This window comes from Netta rufina (assembly GCF_964035555.1).
Source record: "Netta rufina genome assembly, chromosome: 10".
Lineage (NCBI taxonomy): Eukaryota > Metazoa > Chordata > Aves > Anseriformes > Anatidae > Netta > Netta rufina.
In genome coordinates this window covers 3,202,110-3,226,385 of record NC_140133.1, presented here as the reverse complement: position 1 = coordinate 3,226,385, position 24,276 = coordinate 3,202,110, and the positions used below count along the sequence as shown (strand labels likewise).

Below are 24,276 nucleotides of genomic sequence, written 5' to 3'. Positions count from 1 at the left end.
TGAATAACATTTCTATCCAGAAGAGGGGCTGATGAACTCTCCTGGCAGCAAGGGAAGAATTATGTCCTTCTGCCCAACTCTCTTCAACAGGATTTTAATCTTCAGTAGTAAATTCAAGCAAAAAAAAAAAAAAAAACAAACAAAAAAAAACAACTTACGTGATTCACTCTAGGTTACTACACCCACTACTCAATTTCCCTGCTGAAGCACAGCCCACTTAGACGGTCAGTGAACATGCAACCGTTCCCACCCCAGAGCTCCCAGAGGAGAGGTTAGCTGCAGAGCAGAAAACCCTGCTGCTGTGCCACAGGTACACAAAGGGCTGCTGCCCACCATTTGTTAAATAACTGGAAGCTTTTAGCAGCTAAAGATATTGAGATTTTAACCATGCTGGAGAAATCCCTCGGGAAAAAACATATTGAAATACAGAAGGTTTTTTTAAGCTGGTATTTTTATTAGAACTCTACAGAAAGCACCTTTGCCTGCCTTAAACTTACAGTACTTCTCTGAACACTGCTTTTGTGTAACATAGCACAAGATGCTTCAAGCTACTCCGCATTTCTTGATTTGGACACTGCCACCTTAACAGCTTGCACAATGGCATCTTTGTCAATGCCAAACATCTTCAGGAGCTCAGCTGACTTCCCGCTTCGTGGTACGTGAGATACAGCCAGGCGGTTCACTGTGATACCGGGCTCACCCACTACTGTAGCGCACACCGCTTCTCCAATGCCACCTATGAAAAAAAGTCTGTCTGAAGTGTATGCTTCAATGGGCAACATACAGATTGCTTTTAAATCAAAATCAGAAAATCAGAGATCACTTTTTTTTTTTTGTCTTTCTGTTTACAAGCTCAGTGCTGTAATTGCTCTCTTGGAGGGCACACTGGTACCAAGAGGATCTAGACAGAAGAAATGAGGCTAGGATACTTGTCAGACAATCAGAGAAGAAGTTCAATAAGCCTGCTCTAACACATTTTCTCTTGAGCCCACGGTCAAGTAAATAAAATTTTAAAGGCATTTAGAAATTTAAATATGATCAGGTCTACACAATTCATATACTTACAAGAAACGTCACAATATCTATCCAAGTCCTCCAGTTATGCAACAAAACCAATTCTGTATTTTAAAGACGTTCCAAGGACAACCAGCCTAACATTTCTGAAGTACTTACCAACTGGCAGTAAGAAATATACCTCTAATGGGCATAGGGTCACGAATCCCTCACCACTTCAGCATCAGCCAACTGAGGGCCAGGTTTAAGATGTATTTAGACTGGAGAGCGTTTACAAATATACCTGATGTGCTTAAAGTCTTCATTCCCACCAAGCTCAACCAAATTTATGTGCTCCATCTTTTCATAATGCCTGTAAATGCCACTAGGCAGCTGAGTTGTGTAATAAATACACTCACTACCTTTGCTTAGTGCTCAGTGTGACTGTCAGTCACAACGACAAAGGGTGCAATGGGGAACTGCGTGGCAGCAGGAGAGATGTTGGAAGCGGGAATACTAGTGAACAAGAAAGCACAGGGCTGCATGTGCTCCAAAGCCTGACAGGAGAGACATCCTGGGGCTGCGTTACAATTAGGGTGTATCCAGGAACATGCAGGGCTTGTCCCAGCTATGGGTACACTGTGCTTTAACCAAACAGCCTCCAGCCAGAGGCACCCACGGCTGCTAAGATCAGCGTGATGTGGGTTTGCAATGCATTCAGGCTTGTGATGTGTGTACACCTGACCTTCCTTGATTGCATCATATACAGAAAGCTGTGCCAGTGTAAATCACAGATTCATTACCTCAGTGGGATTTTGCCATTTTGCAAATCTGCAGTAAAATATTCATTAAAAGTTGAAAGATAAGCTAGAATTGACGAGGCTCAGTAACACAAATACCCTCTATGATCTGGAACAGAAGTATGGCGTAATTAGTACTTACAGAAATACCAGCTCACTTCAGAGATCTGGCAAGAGAGGCACTCACCTTGAAGGAGGATAACGTTCTCCTAATATCTATTAGTAAATATCTTCAGTATCTACTAATGCTCTTTTTCCCCCCTAATTTCTTTAGCTCCCCCAGTAGAGGAAAGCCTGACATGCTGTTCACAGCAGCTGTTCTATCTGCGTGCAGGCTCACCCTCACAGGACATGTGTGCACAGGCAGGCCCCTGAAAACCTGTGCACAAAGTCATGTCAAAGAGCAAGAGGCAGCAGAGCAGCTGAACAGATGATCAGCTCCCGAGCAGATGATCAACTCTTAAACCAAGGTCCTGCAGAATCCTCACAGAGATCATCAGAAGTGGAAAGGAACTGTTTTACTCATGCAAATAAGAACCCAGTGCAGAAGCTGAGGGAGTCTTATAGAGACTACTCTGCTTTTCCCAAGCAGCTTTTTATCTGAAGATTATTTGGGAATCATCTTCTTGCATGCATACGTGCACATTTTGCTCTCAGGTGAAGAACACTACCATATGCCAGTGACAGATTCTGAGCCAGCCTGCAGGCGGTTTGTAACGCAGGAACAAAACAGCTCCAGCAAGTATGCACACTGCTCTGGTTCTTCACAGACCCTGATCTATTCTTTTACAGTGGTGAAGGAGCAAGAGACAAATTTCTCCCAGTGACTGCTGAAACTGACAAAACCATCTGATTTCAAAAAAAAAACAAAACAGCTGGAATCAAGCTATTGGACAAATGGAAAGCTTAAGAAATGTGCATAGCAAAGGTCTCTCTTACAGAACAGCTGCTGTAAAAGGTATTCTGAGGCTGTTCTGTGCAGTCACTGCACCACAGCAGGAATTTACACTCTCACTGGGAACAAAGGAATGAAGACTTCACTTGCATCATGTGTACAGAAGGACACAAAGCTAAGTAAACCATAAATGCAATTCTGATTAACCCATTACCTTAGAAAGCGTTCAGCCCTGTCAACATACAGTCATAACAGCAATGCGAAAAGGCTGAAACCTCTCTTGTTTTAACTGAATGAACCACAGCAGTGGGCCTCACACTTCTCTTTTTCATCAGAAGCTGTGAACTTCAAACCCCTGGGGGCCTGTGGTGTGCACTCTGACCTCTGGGACCCAGCTCACCTTCATGGTAATGGTCCTCAACAGTGATGATTCTGCCTTTGGTTGCTCTTGCATTTTCAAGTATTGTCTTCTTATCCAGGGGCTTTATAGTGAAGGGGTCAATCACCCGGATGAAGATTTTTTCTGCAGAAATACAATTAAGTTATTTGCAACTTGGCCTTGGACTACGTAAGACAACAAAAGCAGCACAGGCCTGTAATCTTCTAGAGCTATTCTGAAAGCTGCCTACACTAACTCCCAGGTATTTGTACTAATGGCTTGCCTAACAGAACCCAACCAACCTTCATCTTTGTATGTATTCTTTCTTGGTGCTCCTTGTGATATAGCAATATCCAACTATTCCACAGATCAAACGGAGACAGAAAGGCCTTGGATAAGCGACTCAGGGTCAATATGAGTGCCTATTAGCAAAGCAGTAACTGAACTGGCCTTCCCAAATGTAAGAGCAGGATCCATCCACCACAAAATCCTTCTTATTCAGATTGTTGCATTTATTTTTTTTTCCTCCAGACCTTTATTTTACCTTTAATTTTACTGTCAAGCCAAGCACAACTTCTTCCTGCTTCTTCAATCTGTAAGCATTCCGAATTCTCCATTGCAGGCTGCCCACCTCACAGGTATACTTATTTGAGCTGCCCCAGCCCTGATTACAGCACCCTTAAATTAGCACAAAAATCAGCATTGGTCCTGCTCTGACAGGCAGGCCAGATTACTCACTGAAGATGCACACAGAACAGCAATCACTACATTGACCCTTACTGATGTAAGGAACTGGCGTAGTGCACAGAAACCCTCTGCTACACTATGGTGACAGTTTTGTGACTGAAGGCTCTTTTGTGGCCACTATATTTTAGGCATTAGGTGCTGCCTCTACAGTAAGGGAGTATCTCTCCATTGTCAGAGATTTCATGGTCAGCAGTGCATTGCGAAGCATGGAAAATGCAGCAAAATAACAGATCTAAAAATAACACTTTCAAAGTGTCCTAAGCCTGGTGGTTCAAGGACGTGACAATATCTGTACAAATACAAAGCTACCCCTAAGCCAGAGGCAGCATTAATTGTATTATCTCTTACTATTTGTAGTCTCTTCCTGGGCATAGGCCACTGACTCACAGGTGGATTTTCATGGTTTCTTTCTCTTCTTATTTCACAGGATTTTTATTTTCTTTGTCAGATAATGTCAGTGTATTTGAGCACTACCACAGGATCTTCACCTCCTACTCTAGCTAAATGCTGATATGTTCATTCAAAAAATCAAGTTAGCAGTGAACCGTATCTACACATATGCACTGTGTATTGACAGCACTGTGTGAGAGCACACACCATTGCTGTGGCTCAGCTGGCAAGCTGCGCGTTAACTGGCCCCAGTCTGATTGCATTCGATCATGTTGGTGCACTAGCCCACCCAAGCAGAGACCACTCCTGCTTCTTATACACTTCTCCAAATTCTGTCTAAGTGCGCATTCAGACAGGACAGCAATTTTAAGGAGACCTTTGATCTGACCAGTCCAGCAACTTTCATTGCTACTAATGCTGCTAACTAAAACCTACTCCATTAGGCAAGATTGGCATATATATACACCATATTGCACTTTATCAGCTAGCTGGTGACCAGCTGTCTGTAACATTTTGGTAGTTGATATTTAACCAGTACAAAGGGTGAGCAGTTAGGTTGACCAGTATTGATTTCTTTGCTGTAGTAAATGATAAAGTAAAAAAAAAAAAAAAAAAAAAAAAAAAAAAAAAAAAAAAAGATCACCTTTTCTCAGCTGCTCAGCTGCAGCCAGAGCCTCATGCAGCGTGACTCCTGCTCCTATCACAGTCACTTGGTCATCCTTACTCTTCAGGACCACCTACAAGAAAATGTTTCCATGCATTTTTCATAAGTCTTGTTGTTTCTACCATTTCTGGAAATTTTATTAAGAGATCAAAGCTTTGGCTTTAGAATGCTTTAGAAGGAAAGAGGCTTTTACAGAAAATAACTTGGCATATTTTTTTCTCATTTTCTGATTCCCTAGACAATATTTACCTTTGCCTGTCCAATATGGAACTCCTCATTGTTGTTGTAAATGACAGGATTTTCAGGACGACTAGTTCTTATGAAGCAAATGCCCTGTTTCCAAAGAAAGGATGAGTTATAAAAACAGAAAGGCACTGACATTCTGAATGAAAAAAAATGCAGCAAAATGACTTTTTCTAATCGTCTGTTCTTCACTCTTCAGTTTTCCCTCACCTCTTCTTAGAACATGCCAGTAACTTACTGTCTTCTTTCTGATTCAAAGATCTTAATTTCTTTTCTGTTCTCTCGTGGAAATGGAGAATCCTACTTGAGTTAATTAGAATCTGAGATCTTTTCCATACACGTGCATATTTTACTCTAGCAGCTTTAAAGCAAAGGAAGAAATGCTCATCTGAAAGCAAGGAAATATACTTTTCATTAGTTAATATTCAGATGTCCTTCCAAAAGGAAGTAATAAACCACTACTCAGATCTAATCTCTCCCTCATACTGCTCTACAATCCTTTACCTTTTTTTCACTCATCTTTTTTCCCACAGCCCACTCAACACATTTGTTACATGTCACATTTCCACACTACTCCCCTTAAAAGCTGTACCAGCATGACTGAAATTTTTCAGATTCCTTGCTCAAGGTAAGTTGCTATGGAAGCAAAGAGAAGTAACAATCAAGGAGATCTGACCCAGTGCTACCAATGATGTTTGCGCATTACTATGACAAATTAGCTGAAATAAATATGAGAAATCAGGCACCCAGCCATGGCCATATAGGAACTGTTGGTCCTCTTTAGCCATCTCCCAGTTTAACTACAATCCATTGTTATCAAAGGAGAAAAAGATGACCAGTAAGATTGTCAACTAGTGTCAGTACCAGTTCTCAACAGCCCCAAAAACATTGAGTGTGAGATGGCAGTAGAGGACCTGACTCCTGAGCTTTCATAGGCACTTGATGATCAAACTCCTCAAGACAAATTTATCTTTCCTTATCCAGCTTCAGTTTCGATGCCAGAGATATCTTTTTAAGAGTGTACAATTTCTAAGTTTGCTAAAGACCAACATGAGTTAACGCTTGCCCTTATTTCTGAGCCAATTTAGACCCAAGCTGCAATCACTGTGTAATCATTTACATCTCCCCAGATATGGCCCACAGCATTCCACACTGTTCATTCAGCACTAGCCAGAGCAGAATGTTTGCAACTTTCCATAAAAAGAAAACATCCCACTGCCACGCTGGAGCCTTTGAAGCAATTTAAGTGGACAGAGAAATTGAAAAAACATGCCAGCAGCAACAAGAAAGTACAGATAAAATATTATTCTCTGACTCAAATTGTCTGATGCAAACCTTGGTGTTGGCAGCTATTTCCACTGCTTTTTCAGTGGCTACAGCATCACTAGGGTAAAAGACAGTAGCATTGGGAACAGCTCGGAACATGGACAGATCCTCCAGTCCCATCTGAGAGGGCCCATCCTCACCTAAAAACAATTAACCAGGGTTACAGAAAGATAAGTGCAGTTTGACAATCACTCAATATGAGGTTCAGTGCAAACCAGTACTATGCATATGTGTATGTAAAAATAAAATCAGGCACACACAGGACATGCAAGTCTACCTGCTTGAGAAAAGAATCATCTTCTCCTTAAACTTGGAACCGTCTAAACAGTAAATAAAGATAGAAGGACTAAAAGGAAAGAGAACTGGGGTTATAAAGAAAAAATGGAAAATAAAGTGCAACAATAAAACAACCCAAAGGGCAGACAACCAAAATGAGAAGGATACAGACATAGAAAGTGGGTCACAGGATATTTAAGTATCTTCAGATTTACATGTACTGAAGCCTTACAAGCAAAATTTGCAGTTGTCAGTGATGTTACTCTAGATTTCATCTGCTGGAAATGTGAAAGGAGAATTGCATGTGTACCACCAGAAAGGGAGAGTCCACTTTGCTACAACTACACACTACACCAATTCTTAGGCTTACTTCAAGATTAAACGCAGGATACGTATTTTAATACTTTAGAATGTCTTTTGGAAGAGCAATGAGGTGCCTGTGTTGTTGAAGTATTCAAGCATCTTATGGCTTGAATTGCAAATCTATGACAAGGACTGTTAGACAGAGCATGCTGGATGCCATCAATTCCCTTAAAGAAACAACCCCCACAACCCCCTCCCAAGGGCCTTTGGGAACGGCACTGTTCCAAAGTAACCATGCAGAGTTCTGAATCCAGTCATGTCACAGCCTGCAAAGCAGAAGCAGGGCAAGAAGCCTTCCCACATGCGCCCACTACCTGTGACTCAAGAAGGCCAAGCTCATGAGGAAAGAGAATTTTAACAAGAGCAGCACAAAACTCTGAAGAGCTTCAAAGATGTTAAGGAAATCAGTCACTGAATTCTGACACTATATAATACTAATAATGTATGCATGAACCAGAAAAAGAGTCTCGTCGTTCAGTCACAAAAAAAGTATCTCCAGCATCACAGTCCTTAAATCTATATGCACTCCGACAAACAAATTGAAATTCAAGGGGATTTTTCTTTCCTGAAATGCATTCAAATGCATACATAGAAAAAAAAGTGAAATTACAAAGAACAAAATGAACAGGTACCTTACCTGAAGTGATATTCCACTCATGCTCGTCTGTTCCACTTTTGCTATTACAGTGCCAACAATAATAGCATTCACCGTTCATACCAGTAATTCACAGACTAGCACTAGGTTGAGTTCTGCCCCACATGTGTCTTGACAAAAATCCCAATTTAATAATTTTGAGAGTAATGAAGCTCAAAAATAATAATTTTTCAATTATATCCTCAAAACATATATTTACAGCTTAAGCAAAACCTGAGTGCGTACTATGAACAGTATCAAACAACTAGAATGTAAAGCTGGCAGTCTAAACGAGTTTTTATGTTAAGGTCGTTGTGGTAATTCTCTCTGATTAATTTCATGGGTCAAATTTCAAAGCAGCAAAAGCCCTAGAACTGCATTAAAAAATCTTCAATTTTCACCACAGCTCTAGTTAGGATCCTGAAATCCATGCAGGCCTGAAGTTCTAATAGGAATTACACTTAACTCATACCCTTCCATTTAAAATTGAATTTTCTAACAGTTAAAAGATTTCTCTGTAGTATTGTCTTTTAGAATTCCATTGCAACACTTTGGGTTTTTGGAAGCTGGAGTTGAGGCCAAAATCAGGTTTGTTACTCAAACAGCTTTATAAATTTAAGCGTGCACTTCCCAATCACAGCTCCCAGCAAAACATTTCAAACACTGAAAATTCAAAGTTGGAAGTGTAGTTCTAGGAGACAATCCAGGTAACCCAAAGCAGTTTCATCTTCTTAAATGAAGAAAGATGGAAGCTAATTGGCTTGTGCACCAACACCCTTTGCTGCTTAAAAGACTTAAACTGGATTGAACTCGACTGTGAAGAGGTGGGAGGACTGATTTTAAAAAGAAAAGAGGCTTGTAATAGAATCCCTCCCTTAATGACATATAGAAGCCATAATCTGATATACTCTACTTACAGCTTCCTTCACTAAAGCATATTCTACACCACTGCAAGTTAAGCTTGAAGTTCTGGATGAGACTACACATATTAATAGCATCTTTAAATCCGTATAGCTTTACCAATATTACAGGCCAGGCTAGCTAATTTGCTTCAAACAAACAAGCAAGAACAACAAAACCACCCCTTGTGCAAGCCATACTGCTAGCCAAAACCATTAAATCAACTACAAAATGGATGTATGCAAAGAACACCACCCTCATTAGCTCTCTCCCTCTTTCTTTTTCTCCACGAATACCTTGTAATATTTCAAGCATGAAAGTTTATTGGCACTTTCCTTCTTGGTTTGTAAGTCTGGTCTTATTTTCATGGGTGATCTTTACAGGTTTCATTAAAAAAAAAAAAAAAAAAAAAAAAAAAAAAAAAAAAAAGCCTTCCCTTCATCAAACCAAAAGCAAACCCTAACATGACCTAACATGCATTAAACAGTTATGACAGGAAGGCAAAGACCAGAGAAGGTAACGCCAATTTCCTGCATTACATAACAGATTCACAGTTCCTGTTTTATTAGCATTTTAAGTTCTGTTTGGTTGGAATGTTTTTACATTTTTTTTAATAAATACATTTACTGCTCCAGTATTATGAAATACTGAGAAAGACTGAAGCAATTATTTAAAACTGGTGATGTTAAAAGGCAGAATAATACAAAAATAATTTTTTTTGTAAAGTGTTTTTGAGATCTGAGGGCAAGACTATCTGTGCAAAACCAAATACCCTTAGTTTCTCATTTTAAGAGGTATAACCATGTGACTATTCCCATCACAGAGGAAGTCCACTGCAAAGATGGAACGGAACCAAAGCTCCTCGCTTTCAACCGACTCCTTTGTATTGCTTTGCACTTCAGGCTTGTAGGGAAAAGTCCTACTTTTACCAAGCCAAGCTGATAGAAGAGGAAAAAAAGACAAGTTAAGGCAGACTTGAAATTTCTCATTCTTTCCAAATGCAGCATTGTGCTTGATATAAAATTACAAATATTACTGCTTCCCAAAAATGGCTCTACTGCTAGCTTTATGAATGATGAATCTTTAAAAAAGCTTTAGCACTCAGCTTTGACCACTGAACACATCATTAAACAAATGGGAAGCACTAGCAAGTAACTCCAGGATGTCCTTACCAATAGAAACACCGCAGTGTGACCCACAGAGGTTGATGTTACTCTCAGAGATGGCAGCCATGCGGATCTGGTCAAATGCCCGTGTGAAGAAGGTTGCAAAGGTGCTGGCGAAAGCAACAGTTCTGTCACGTGTGGCACAACCAACTGCAATGCTCACCTGAAAAGAGGGAGATCGTACAGGAACACTGAATTCCTAATTTATCAAGTTTTATTAGTTTCCAAGAGATCATCCATGGGACTTTAGCAAGAAGCCCTCAACGCACTTAAAAAACCTCTCTCCAGTTCTCCTCCTAATCACTGACCTTTCCAAAAAGGAAAGAGAAGCAACTCACTCTTCTCAGCATCTGTTCTGCAGAATTTCTACTCCTTGCCTTAGTTGCTACCTGGTATTGTCGATCCTTACTGGCAGCAGCTTCTCTTCATCTGCAGCAAGCAGCCATTCAGAGTTTTAAAACGTATCCATCCTCCTCCCTGTTCTCCTGGATCAAGGACTTACGCTGCCAGTCCAAAGTACATGGTATTGACTATCTCCAGCAGATGAAAAACATCATTATTAAATGGGGAATGGATTCACCCATATCACTTAGATTGGTGTTTACTAGAAGGACTCTTCTTCAGCAGGATGGGAAGTAGAACCATGTTATTAAATCATTTATTTCTACAGTTACCCCATGCATTTATTTTACACATGTTCCTTCACGGCCAGATTTTTCTCAGCCTGATGTAAATACAAAATGCCTGACTCACGCTCATGAAACTGCCCTAGCATAAAATCTGCAAGAGACAGTCCACGGGTTCTTGAGTTATAAATCATTAAAGACAGCAACCCATTTCTGCCTGAATTTATGTCTCTAATTTCATTTGCTTCAGTGAACCATATAGAGGCAACTGACTCAGTCCAACAGATTATCAAATATTAGTCCTTTCTGTACAAATTACATGAGGCCAACTTTTATTAACTACTTCTCTGTCCTCACCTTCAAACCCCAGTCTAGCATAGAGCTCACTGTCATGTTGTGTTGTGGTATTCCATTTCCTGTGAAGAAAAAAAAGCCTAAAAAGTCTCTTCAGAATTGACCCTCTGCAAATCACACCGCAGGAAATATTACTATAATTTACGTGTTGCTATCTCCATGCACTCTGCCGAATTGCAGACAGTCTGACCACAAAAATAAGAAAGACAATGGAAGACTTAGAACAGGCTGATTAGAAGCACTCCTTCTGTATTACATTTGTAAGCTTCTGCCACAGCCTAGGTTTTCCATACGCATTAAGTAAAATTCAGTATCCATGAGCACACATATGAAAAAACTGAAACCTCACTTTCTGAAGAGTCAGACTAAACGGTTCCAGATCCTGCTGTGTAATAGCAGTACTTCACGAAAACAAGAGACCAGTTACCATGTTCTGTTCAGCAATGTAGCATTCAATGTAGCGACTGGGATGATCTTTCTTGAAAAGCTCTGAGAAAGTAGAGTTCTTTGTGTCTCCATCCAAAGCAATCACTCGATCATTAGCATGGCCCAGTTTTGCAAGTGCAACACCATAAGCTTTGCGAGTAGCCCACTAGGAAAAGAAAAGTATAGCAGTACTGTTACAAGTTTCTGGTTTTAGAAGCTTTTGTTTACTCATTTTTCTCATCTTTCCTTGAATGTATGCACATAAAATTAAAACAAAACAAAAACTCATTTTAAGTGTTAACACTATGATAACTACATTTGAGAAGCGTGCCTCAGGAGAGTAAATAAAGGAAAATAGTGAAGCATAAGGACACGTATCTATGCTGAAACCAGCAACTCCCTACCAGTCCAGCTAGAAATTTTTGAAAACCTTACCCAGATAGGTCTCTATCAACCAGGTCTACAAAATCAACAAACCAATATTTTTGCTCCTGCTTTCCAACCAGGGAGATTCAATGAACCTTGCAGTGCTTCTTCAGTTTTATTTACACATAAAATAGTTTGGATAACTGACAATGATCACAAATTCACAGAGTGATTTGAATCTATTTTAAAATATCCTTTCAATACCTGGCAAGTAGAATGTTTGTGTGTCACACCACATAGGTATGTACGTACCAGGATACTAAAAACTGGATGGGAAGATTTGAATAGTAGAAATCGTGGCAAAGGATACCATGGGAAACAAGTTCTCTCGTCACCCACTAAACAGTCTTATGCTTCAGACATCTGTCAAACTTTGAGAAAAGAAGGGAGTACCTTTTCTCCCACTTTATAACTTGGTGGAGATGGCATCTTAATGTTTCTAATATTTACTACAGGTGCATCTTCTTCTGGGAGAGCAGGAGAAAGTTTTTTCTTGTTCTGGATTTTCTCATCTATTTCCAGAATTACTTGTTCAGCCATGTTTTTTGGAAGTGGCTTTCCATGCCAGCTTTCCTTATCTTCAACACCTGCACATTTTATTACAAATAAGAAAAATATTTAATCTTTTAGTTACAGATTTTACCATGACAAAAGAGCAGTGGACTATGACACTCTAATATCATTTCCAAAGAATTTCCTTATTCCTACTGTAAGCAGTTACAATAGTATTCAACTGCATTAATAAAAACATGTTCAAACACATCAGAGAAAGAGTCAAATTCCAAACATTCCAGACTAGTGACCATTCTTGACAACAAACTTCCAGTGTCTTCTAGTGAAACTATTTTTTAAATTGGTACCTAAAATATCCAGTCCATCAATGTGAATAGTTAACATGAAATTGCAGCAGTTAGTACTACAAAAACTAAGTTTCAAACAACAATTAACCAAGCTGTCTAATTCAAACAAGCCCTGCAGTTTTACAGCTTTAATAGCTTCTGCTGACTCATGTTTGTGCACCTAGCACTAACAGTAAAATCACCTCTCAGGCTGATATGTTTTTCACTAAGTGACTAGGAATAACAGCTTTTGCTTGCTTGCTTAATTAAAAGTATGGAAGAGATTCACCCTTGCTATTAATAATTTTTAGCTGATTAGAAAGAAGAATCCACACTGTGCTGCTAAATCCTGTAGCTGAACAGAATCATGGTGATGTCTGACAGGTTGAATATGCATAGAGTCCATTTTATTGTAGCTAGCATAGATCTCCTCACCTCCAAGAGCCAAAATCATTTTTAAGCACTAATGCTGTTAAGAAGTATAGTTTGAAAGACTTCTTACACACTGTTGCTCAAATGCATAATCGTTTGTCCACTGGAATATCACATTTACTTAAGACTCGTAACACATGAAAACTATGAAAGGATCTCAGAGGACCCATGAATTCCAAAATGTAGAGCTGCTAACCTATGAAATCATCTCTTTGAAGTGCTGTGTTCTGTGTCTGTCAAAATTACACATCAGATCGTATGAAATAACCTACAATATGATGTCTTATGTACCACATCTCATGAAGTTTTATCAAAACTGCAAACGTGACATCCCTCATTCTCTGTGCATTTTATACTGCCTGGCTGGTAACTAGCAGACTCATTATCTGCAACGGGAAGCATGGAGCTTTTGTGACCAAGTTACTCTCTTCTCTGTCTCACAGCAGTCTCTGCATACAAGTACAGCTGACAGCAGAGGAAATCCTACTCTATAACTGGAGATCTATAAAAGCCCAATTAACACAGCTGGCTGATGTTAAGATCTGAGTCACATCTTTGCCTGGTTCCAATGATGGGCCAATCTAATGTCCTTTATAAAAAAAAAAAAAAAAAAAGAAAAACCAATAGAGTAGAATTATGATTTTTCAGAATGCATTGTAATATAACCAAGTGATAAAAGTGCTAGTATTATAACCATTTGCAAATCTATGAGATATTAGACTTCAATTTATTTTTTTAAACAATTGCATCATTATTGCAGTACACGTATTATACACAAAACAATGGATGGTTTATTACCTGATATGCCTTTGCCTTTAAAAGTTTTTGCAATGATAGCTGTTGGCTGATGTTTGGCCTGCCCAAAGGCTTTGCAAAGTTCTTCCACACTGTGTCCATCAACAATGATAGCATGCCAGCTAAGAACACAAACAGATCAACTGTTTCTAAATGGTGTTAGCATATGACACCCTCTGGTAGCTAGCAACAATAACGAATACTAACTTCATTCCAATGCAGTGTCTTTTTAAGAGACCTAAAACACGCCAGAAATGTAAACTAGCATTCATTTGCGAAGATAAAATATCTTTTTTTTTTTTTTTTTAAATAAGGCCATATGACTCACAAACAGATTAACAGCTACTGGCAAAATCCATTAAGTTATCCTACATTTCTTCAAAAATAAAACCAATTTTTACATACAAGATCAAATTACACATCTAGCAATCAAAAAACTAACAATGAAAATTGATTAAAACCATTAAAATGCTCCATCATAATTTGTACGGTTGATATTTTATCTGACTGTTTTTTGTCATGGATTTTTGCATCTGCATAAAAAATAAACATTTCTAAACTACAGAAAGCCCATACAAAGAATTCTATTGGGAATAACATTTTTTATGCCTGTTTTTCTGATCTAGTTGCTAAGACAGTACCCGTGGTCACAGATAGTTATATCTGTATTCATTGTCATTAGAACTAGATCCTCTTAACAAACTTATCTGAGTATCTTGTATTTTTCCTCTAAACAACAATTCTGACACTTCTAGTGTTCCTGCTGCACAAATATAGCCTACTAGTACCAGCAACCATGAAAGACCATCTTTCTTGGTGTTGGTTCCCTTTAGAGCTGAAAGTGCATTTTAAAAATTTTAAAAAAGGCAAATAAAATGTGGTTTCAAACGGAAGAGCATACTGAATTTCTTCCAATCACATACCCAAAGGCCTCACAACGTTTTTGGTAGATTTCAACATGATGCTGCAGAGGTGCAGGGTCACTTTGTCCAAGACGGTTAACATCAAATATAGCAACTAGATTATCAAGCTTGTAAAACCCAGCAAAGGCCATTGCCTCCCAAACAGAGCCTTCAGATAACTCTCCATCTCCGAGCAGACAATACACTCGATAGCTGGAAAAAGAAATTAAAAACAAACAAACAAACAAACATGGTTTGACACATAAGCAGAACTAAATCAAAAGCAAAATCTCTCTTAACAATTCCTGGTGAGAGGTTTTTTGTTTATTCCAAATATTGGTCAATTGATTCACTTCAGATTACCTTATGTAACCTTAGACAAATCAAAGTACTTCTGAGCTGTTACACATAAGAAAATATTTAAGATGAGAGATACTTTTTCAAACTTTTCTCTCTAAGAAAATTAGGTTTTAAGCCTCCTATTACAAGGCTTGAATGAACAGGGCCGTTCAACACTGTCACTGTGACTCAGCAAGGCCACTGACAATGCATGAAAGGTAAACGCCTGCTTCCTCATTCCTAGTATATATTCTCTGGAAGGTCAGTCAGTAATTTCATTTCAGGAAACTATAAATTGGGAGTTAATCTAGCTACATATTAACACCTGTAACGTAACCAAATTGAGGAAAGAGAAAACCAAATGATACTATTTTGTATACTACTTATGTGTACAATGAAGCTGTTTATTTAGGCAAAACTCTGCAGGATTACTGCCTGATCTCCTCTACGGCATTCAGTCCTGAGTTTTAATTCTGTTCTCACTATCTTTTTGGATGACAAAGCTATTATTTATTAAAATTAAAATGGAATAGTATGTTAGGCTTCAAAGATTTCTTTTTTAAAACCAAATATAAGATAGCCATTAGTGATTTTTTTTTTTACTAGACACTAAGCTCTTACAGACTTCTGATCCAAATCCCACCTGCCTTTAGCTAGATCTGAACTCTGTCCACACAAGCTTCTCCCCATTACTGCATGCAACATCACCTTTTTCTTCCATCAAGTAACCACTGGTTAATTTTTTCCCCACACGTAGCATCTGCTAAATTCAATTAAAATCAGCAAGTCATCTTTCACACAAATGATTTCAAGCTAGTGAAGTGTAGGGCACATTAACTGGGCAGCCTACGTTTGAATGTACTAGAACTGTCACATAAAATAAATCAACTACATGAGGCTACTTTCCTCCTCATACAGATTTGACTTTAGACATCTACTTTTCTTGTCCACAAAACAAATGGCAGAAGCAGTCATTTTTGCCTCTATGGAATCAAGTGGTTTTCAGGTAACATTTTTAAGCCTGACTTTATGATTCAGTAATGCTATTATTGACCGTAACAGTTCCTCATCCAGATCCATGTTGTCCATTATTTGTCATCTGACTTTGAACAAATGCATCCCCACTTTATTCCGTCCCTCTAAGGGGAGGCATACGAGTCTCAAAATTGCTATCAATTACTCTCTGTAAGTTAGAGGCTGCTCCAGCAACTTACTGCCTTCTCTGTGCAGGAACATCACCTTGCTGACAGGTTACAAAATGAATGAGCAGATGCACCAATTCTTGATAACCTCCAAATCTTTCCCAGTTTCACTAGTGATGGATCCATAATTACCAGGGTGTATTTTTATTATTTTAAACCTGAATTAAGACTTAAGTTAAGACTTGGGAAAGGAGAAAAACAAAATAAAGGATTCCCCGTTCCCTTCCCCCTCCAAGGTAAAAATAAATTTATATTTTCACAAAACATTCCCACTGAACGCCTATAATGATGAAATAAGAAGATGGAATTACCTGGCTCTGTCAAAGAATTTGCCAGTGTATGCCATTCCACATGCAGCACCAAGACCCTGCCCAAGGGATCCAGTAGCCACATCAGTGAATGCTTGTCTCTGATAATAAAAAGACAATCATTATTTTACAGCCAAGAAACAGAAAAGCAAGAGATGGTTCAACATATACCAAAATTCAACATCTCAGGCATGACAGTATAGTGCAAGTCCCTCCATACCTCACCCTCTTCCCCTCTCCCAGCTATGCACATACTTCAGTGGTCAGTGTCACAGGCTAACTAGTTTCTCTGAGAGGGAGTATTACCTATAGCTCAGGGATTTCTAAACTGTGCCTGGGATGGCAACAGTTAAGAACTGATAATTTTGAATAAAAAAATAATTGAAAGAACTGATTGGAAATGCAAAGTCAACCAAATGGGATATAAACCCTTAAAATACCTCAAAACTTCTTATAGAGCAAAACCAGACATATTTTATACAACCCTTTATAAACAGATAATATTGTCATACAGGACTGCAGAAGAAGTTTACTAGAATACTAAAGGTTATTTTTGCACAATCATTTGAACCTGACTCAATTGTGAAGCCACAAATATCAACATAAACCTGCATGGAAATCTTTATCTTTCCTGCACTGTAACTGGCAACCAAGACTTGCAGCAATATATATATTTTATTATTATTATTATTTTTTTTTTATTTTTTAAGAAAACACCATGTTGTATCAAAGGTTACAAGCACTCACTGGTACTGGGTGTCCTTCTAAGACAGAATCAATTTTCCTCAAGTTCAGTAAATCTGTTTCTTGTAGAAAGCCGGCCTCTGCCCAAACAGAATATAAAATTGGTGCTGCATGACCCTAGAGGGAAACACAAATTTTAAGCAAAAGAAGTTTCACAATATCCTATTAACAAGATAAACGTCTACAAAGCAGAAGAGGTCTATAATCAGCTTCTTGGGTCCACCAAAATGGGTTCAAATTCTAGACCATTCTTACGATACAACATACACTCTGATGCTTCCTACCATGTGCTCAGTGCCCATGCTTAAAGTAGCCCAAATATCTGACTGCAGTTAAGGTACAGAGAATGCTGCACTCAAGGGCCATTTAGGACATCCTCAAGAAAATTAACTTTGAAGAATAAGGAAGTCTCTCAGTCATGTGGGTCCAATTGCAAAAATCAGTTTTGATACCAAAATGAAACACCTTGATTGATTCAATTTGCTTAGGTAGCACTTTCAAGAACAGAGCGCTGGTCATTCAGTCAGTAAGCAGATGGCTGAGAAAGTGTTATCCCACTAAAACTTCCACAGTACCCAAGTGTGCAAGGCAAGATGCAGGGCATGCCAATCAGCAAAATGTGAAGCTTTATACAATCAGACCCCTGTGGCTAGATTAATCTGGACAATTACAACGTAGCAGCCACATTTCACCACAGAGCCATTAGGAGTCAGCAGAAGCACACACAGTTTTGAAGCCATTTAGCAACTCTGGGCAGAAATCCTGTTTAATCGGAGGGGGTAAAAGAGATGAAGCTATCCTGTCTTATCGTTTTAGCTCCTCAACATTAGCTATGGGCTTCTCACCCAGTTACTTCATTTGGAAAGGCAGTCAGAAGTGGCAACAGCTATAACCGACATAACAGACAGGCACCATCAGCTATGCAGTGTTACTGCAAGCCACCATGTGAGGGGCTCTGACTGAGCAGAGAACTGCTTCAGCTGCTGGGAGCTTTCCTGAAGGCCCCTCAGCCGCCCTTAAGGCATACAATCAAAATGTCCCCATGATGCACAAGGGCACAAAGCAAAAGGCAACAAGAAATTATTCAGGGGCAGTCAGGGTTGTGCTTGCATGTGTTTTCTGAACTAGAGTGGCTTCAGAAGTACTGCTGACTTTAACACCATATTGGCAGAGCAGGAATGCAAGCGACTCACTAACCCACCACAGCTACTTCCTACAACACTTCTGAAGAGCTGACAGTAATTAGAGCACTAATAACAGTATGGCTGCATTTAACAAGTGGAGCCCAAAAGCTAACTGTGACTTACTGGTGAGAAAATTAGCTATGCCAAGATAAAGCAGACTTGAATTTCCTGATAGGTTTTATAGACAACATGATAACATTTATTATTTAGTATCAGAACAACTTAACATAGTGAAATTCAGGCAAGCCAAGACACAATGCAGAGATACTTTTTAATGATTTTTGAGTTATGCTACAACTTAACTCTACCAACTTTTATATTTCTGTAGTAAACACATTCCAAGCTCTCAAACATTTGCAATAGACTTGTCAGTGGATGCAAGCATAAATAAGTGCAAGTCATGGAAGACAGATCAATGTGATTTACAGACAGCTCTTTACTAGCAACCATATAGCATAACAGTTAGGATTTTACCTTTGAGAGAACAAAACGGTCGTTGCTGGCATTTCTGGGATCTTGCACTTTGTACTTCATGGTATGGAAAAACAGCACAGACATAATCTCTGCCGCACTGCAACATGATGTAGGGTGGCTACAAGTCAAGACAGACCCAAGATTACCACTTCTCATCATTGTTTTAAAGATGTGATCCTAAGAAAACATCACTTTACCAGTCCTCTACCCCTCAGCGTTAAAACACACAGCCTAAAAGCATCTGTGATAACCCATCCCATCTACCATTACCCCAATGCCAATCACTTGCACTTTAAGACAAAGGAGCCTTGTTATCTAGTTAAAGTGGATGTTAAAGATAGATGCCAGTGACGGATCAAGGACATCTTTTAGAGCTCTCTGTTCTTCATGACAAAGGACAGCACCTGAATCAGTGACCAGGGAGCACGGGAAGCAGCACACACCCCGTGCCCCAAATCATACCCTGCTGACTTGTCTGAGGCAAGAATTCACCTTGACGCAGAGGTACTTTGGCCACTCGCTGAATGAAGGAATTAAACACGTGACACCATGACACGTTCAGGCCTCGCTGCACAGGCGGGAACTGGTAACGTAAGATTAACTGGGGTTGAATGTTCTGGAACATTTGGAACTGTATAACTTTTTTTTTTTTTAAATGATTCATTATTTCGCTGTTTGAAGTGTTTGAACCAGAATTTTGACTTCTAGAGAAGGCACTAGATAATACACAGTTCATCTGTTGACACTGAACACAGATATCTACTATCTCCAGCTTGTTATTAAAATAATAAACATCCAGATACACATTATAAAATACCAATTTGGTTAATCTTAGGCAAAAAGAAGGACCACCATTTTCCAAATTTATATCTAGATAAGTTTGAAAAATTAAACTAATTGGTTTAAAGATTTAGAAATAGCTGGACAGTCTCTCTTCTACTGAGCAATCTGAGACAACTTTTGCAACAGTTTTTAGCAGCAACACAAATGAATACTTCAACTGTAGCCTGCCTCTGAAATACACTGGCCCCCTTCAGAAGCGGATATGCCATACAACAGCAAACAAATAAAAATAAAATTATATGATGAGTTTTTTCCATGTGGCAAATACTAAGTTATTCCAACACAATGTATATATTTCATTTAAGTGTATCAGAAGGGCATACAATTTTTTTTTTATCTACGTTACTGTAAGTTAAATAATGATTGCTGTGGTTCTTTTTTACCTTGAAGATGGTCCCTACTTGACCTATTCAGTATATCAGCCTTGGGTTTTCACTTACTTTGAATAGAACTCTAAAGCAACACAGGGAGTTATTGCTTTTTTGTTTGTTTTTTAATCTTTTTTTAATGTGAAAAGAGCATTTTTTTCTTCAGATTTTCCTGGTGTAAACAGGATCATTCTAAAGTACAGGAAAGTAAGTGATGAACAGTTGGAGAGTTATGGCTCCAGAAACCAACAACAGCTTTGATACCAAAACACTCTCACCCCACTTTTCTCTTCTGCCAACATTTATTTTTTTTATCTTTAACATGATACTCTTTGAAATATTAGACCCTTTTTGTAATATAGGACAATTTTACTATGAAAAAGTCACACTTCATTTTCCTTTACACATGTACATTTACCATGCATGTTAGGATTAGACAACACTTTCTAGAACTAGAACTTTAATGACAATACTCTCTTCTGGTAGTAATAAACCTTCCCTCCCAACATCCCCAACAGTGCTAATAATAAGAGAATAAAAACATGCAAAACACTAGCAAAATATAAATTATGGTTAGTGTCCATCCCTTAGTAAGTACTCACACACAGGGAACCACAATAATTAGCTTTAAACCATGGTTCAAACATATTAGTAAATATGTATTCGAGTTAATCAATAAGCCTTACATGCTTGTTTAAAGCTTTCATTCCTTGAATTTTATTAACTTTATACTTAACCATACTTCTATGAACTCCTGGTCTTGGTAAAAAAAGTTTTAAACAACCTAAAATGGTAGCATGTGGAAAAAAAAAAAAAAAGTAGAAAATTTATTAAATGATGTGAAAATTAAAAAAAAAAAAACAAAAAAACTTGTTAAAACTAATAGTTAATTAAATGAATTCCTACTAACAGAAGTTACCTAAAATTTAATGACATAACAGACCATAAATCACTCTAAAACCAGCTATATAATTTTGCTAAATATAGCCATCCTAACTAGATCAACTGCTCCAATTTTAATTCATAATTTCCTAACAAATTCTGTTAAAAATTCCTTGGTAAGCCTAACAAAGTGTATCTGGCATACTCATACTGGGCAGAAAAATACAGCAACTCATCACCACTATTCTCGCACTATCTTGCGCATATATTCTTGACTAACCAACAACCTAGAACTTTGTGGCAATGGTCTGATGAGTACATTTCTCTGCCCAATAGGTTCTACCGTAGAACTTCCTTAGATTTGAAATACAGCCCTTCTATAGGAAACAAAAAAAATAATTAAAATCCTGAAATTTTGGATCCACAGAAATAAAGAGTAAAATAATTACACAATAGAACTTTTTTTCCACTTAACATCAATTTATATTATCTCCACATACACATGTCTAGTCATTTCATCTGAGGAGAACTGTAGTAGAATGTTAAAATGGAATATCGAGTAAAAGACAAAGATAAAATATGCAAGAAAATCTGCAACAAGTGATCATACCACATGTTATGAAATTTAACTGCTTCTTAAGAAACTCTGGCAGCTTCCACTTTCAAGAGTTTAGCCATCTAATTCTAGGAAGCAGACACTGTTTCAAAACTGCAGAAGTTTATCATTAGCTACAAAAGGTACTCTACCAGTTTTGATCAAAATGTCCGCACTGCTTATCTAAAAGGAAAGCTCGGCCACACCCAAAAGCAAGTATGTTCAATCTTTACAATTAAATTAATAAAGTTTTTTCCCCACCTAAGGCATTTTAGGCACTTGTTTCCAGTTTACCGGATTTTTCCACTACAGCTAATAAGGGACTCATCACAGTTAATTACATATTTGAGCATCTTAAGGACCATATTCCCTGGTATCTTAGCCCTTGTCCAGACAAAGGCTATACTTTCTTTAATGAAACACAACTAAAGACTGCAAGAACTGGCTTGTCCTACCAACCACTGAACCACTTTTCCAGCAACACATGCCACAGTTTATAGAAATTACTTCTGTGACAGAAGTTGGCAGGTTCTCTTTCATTTGAAGTGTTTCTATTGCAAGTATTTCTGTCACTTTTACAAACTACGCCTTTAACAAATACTAGTTTCCTTGAAAAAGTCAATGCAAGCATGACACGGCTTTTTTTTTTTCCTTTTTAAGAGTAAGCCTCTATTTAAACGTAACTTGCAATCAAACTTCTCTGTCTACATTCTTACACTATGCTAGCACTTCAAACAAAGCTCACTATCTATTTGGAAAACACACTCATAATGCTTAATTGCTTTAGAAATGTATGTCATTTGCCTAATGCTCCCACAGATTCTGAAATTCTTTTCCTTTTAGGCGCAATAAGACACCATCTTGGTAAGCAAATCTTACATTTATTAATAAAAAATATAACTTGCCAGCATTATCTTTCCTCCAGAGCCCATCTTTTGTAACTTGCTCATTATCAGGTTGTGTAATAATTTCAGACTCTACACAACTCTAAGTAGAGCTAGAATAAACTGTAGTGATTAATGAAATGTCCCTGTGCACGGAGTACTCAGTATTGTACAACACAGGAATAAATAGCTCAAGCAAAGCTATTTTAACCATTTCTTCATCAGTACTGGGAGAATGGCGCTAATACCAGATTTCTGAATTTTGTGAACCACAGAAGAAAAGCAAATGGTGTGGCAAGATCCTCATTCTTTATTTTCACATCAGGCTACATGGAGATAATTTTACCTGTAGATAAGAGAATCAGTAACACACACATCTGTGGCCTGCATACAATACATAGTAGAACCACAAGACTGAAGCCTCAGCTATATTAATCAGATGTATCACAATTTTTCTTACCAGTAATTTCACATAAGCTTGTATAATATCCACTATACATTGGAGCTTTGAATCAAATCAAGAATCAAAGAGCAATTGTTGGGTGTCCTGCACTTCCCTCTCCAGACTGGACCAACCAAGTTTTTATTGCTTGGTAAAAACCCACTCCTATGGCTGGCTGAGAGGCTCCTCGTGCACCAACACCCCATTTTACACAGTGAACCAAAGCACTATTGTCACTTGCTGCATGGAAAAGGAATGAGTAAGTTCAGATTCTGCATGCTTTGAGAACAAGCCACGTGAGGCAGCCCATGCCCAACACAGAATGGAAAGTGTAAGGCAATTCAAAGAGAAAGCTTGGAAATGTTTCCCAGGCCACCTTTCTCCACAGAAACCTCAGTGTCCAAAGGATTCCTTCAGCTATGTAGAGAAGAAAAAAAAAAAAAGGGGGGGGGGAGAAGAAAAAAAAAACCACACACTACAGCCAGTTTCAAAGACATCCAAAGGGGGGAAATTGCCACAAGATGGAATATGAAAGGCCCACATTCTACGTGAAAGCACTCAAATGCATTATTCAAGCAGAAAAAATGGCTTTAATTTTACATGAGTCAAAGTGGATTGTCTGCAGATATTTTTTTTCCATAGGTAAAGCACGATCAAAGGAAGGATAACCCTGGAATCTGCACACATCAGAGACTCGGCTAAATCCTGTCCAGAGGCCTGAATAAACCGCCCGCTGGAGACCGCGGACATTTCACAGATAATCCCACTCGGGCTCACTTGAAATTCTGTGGAGAATTACTTCCAACTGACGGGCACGAAATGAAAAAGAAACTGTTTGCGCCCGGGGCACGAATTCTTTGGTGCTCAGTCCTGCACCGGCTCGGCACGGCCACAGCGCCGCCGCCCGGGGCGGGGCCGGGCCGGGGCCGCTCCGCTCCGCGCCTCGCCCGCCGCCATTTCCTGACGGAGCATCCCGCGGGGCCCCCGCCGGCACGGCCACGCGGGCTGCGGGACACACGGGGCTTGTGGCCGCGGCTGCCCTGCGTGGAGGCTGCCCGCCCCCGCCGCGGGGTGCTCCATCCCCCCCCCCCCGCTCAGTGCTGTGCGGGAAACAGGGCGAGAAAGGGAGAGCCCCCAGCAGCCCCTCTCGGGGCTCGCACCGCCCGCCCCACTCACCCCGAACCGGCCGCGGTCGTGGCCTTGATGGAGCTGATGCGGAGCCGGTTGGCCGTGTCCTTCAGGGCCTGCAGCGTCTGCTGGTCGGGCTTGTGGTAGTCCTCCATGGGGGCCAAGCAGCAATCGGCGGCGGCAGCGGGGGTCGTGTGGCGGCGGCACCTGGGGCCGGGCAGGGGCGGCGGCGCTCGGTGAGGACCGTGAGCAGCGCGCCTCGACGGGGCTGTGCGGGGAGGGCGGAGAGAAAGAGCAGGCGAGGGAG

At 39.4% G+C, this 24,276-nt stretch overlaps 1 protein-coding gene across 3 annotated transcripts; it reads right to left on the bottom strand.

Annotated features, from left to right (window-relative positions):
- Window positions 1-460: 460 nt before the first annotated feature.
- Window positions 461-24,238, bottom strand: TKT (transketolase). Of its 3 annotated transcripts, XM_084292937.1 has the most exons (15): window positions 24,018-24,101; window positions 20,781-20,822; window positions 18,828-18,945; window positions 17,173-17,286; window positions 16,429-16,526; window positions 14,598-14,789; window positions 13,678-13,796; window positions 12,002-12,195; window positions 11,184-11,348; window positions 9,783-9,939; window positions 6,447-6,577; window positions 5,118-5,201; window positions 4,848-4,941; window positions 3,089-3,211; window positions 461-736 (listed from the first exon to the last, which is right to left on the bottom strand). In XM_084292937.1, exons 3-15 carry the CDS (start codon window positions 18,909-18,911, stop codon window positions 549-551), a joined length of 1,743 nt encoding a protein of 580 aa, XP_084149063.1. In that variant the 5' UTR covers window positions 18,912-18,945; window positions 20,781-20,822; window positions 24,018-24,101; the 3' UTR covers window positions 461-548. The 3 variants fall into 3 exon arrangements, with proteins under 3 accessions (XP_084149063.1, XP_084149062.1, XP_084149064.1); XM_084292936.1 differs by lacking the exon at window positions 20,781-20,822 and having other exon boundaries at window positions 24,018-24,238; XM_084292938.1 differs by lacking the exon at window positions 24,018-24,101 and having other exon boundaries at window positions 20,776-20,811.
- Between the last annotated feature and the right edge of the window lie 38 nt (window positions 24,239-24,276).

Coding starts and splice junctions, on each gene's coding strand:
- TKT (XM_084292936.1), bottom strand. CDS start 24,124: ATGGAGGACTACCACAAGCCCGACCAGCAGACGCTGCAGGCCCTGAAG. Junction 18,946..24,017: donor ACGACCGCGGCCGGTTCGGG/GTGAGTGGGGCG, acceptor CTTGACTTGTAG/CCACCCTACATCATGTTGCA. Junction 3,212..4,847: donor AGCTGAGCAGCTGAGAAAAG/GTGATCTTTTTT, acceptor GTATTTCTGCAG/AAAAAATCTTCATCCGGGTG.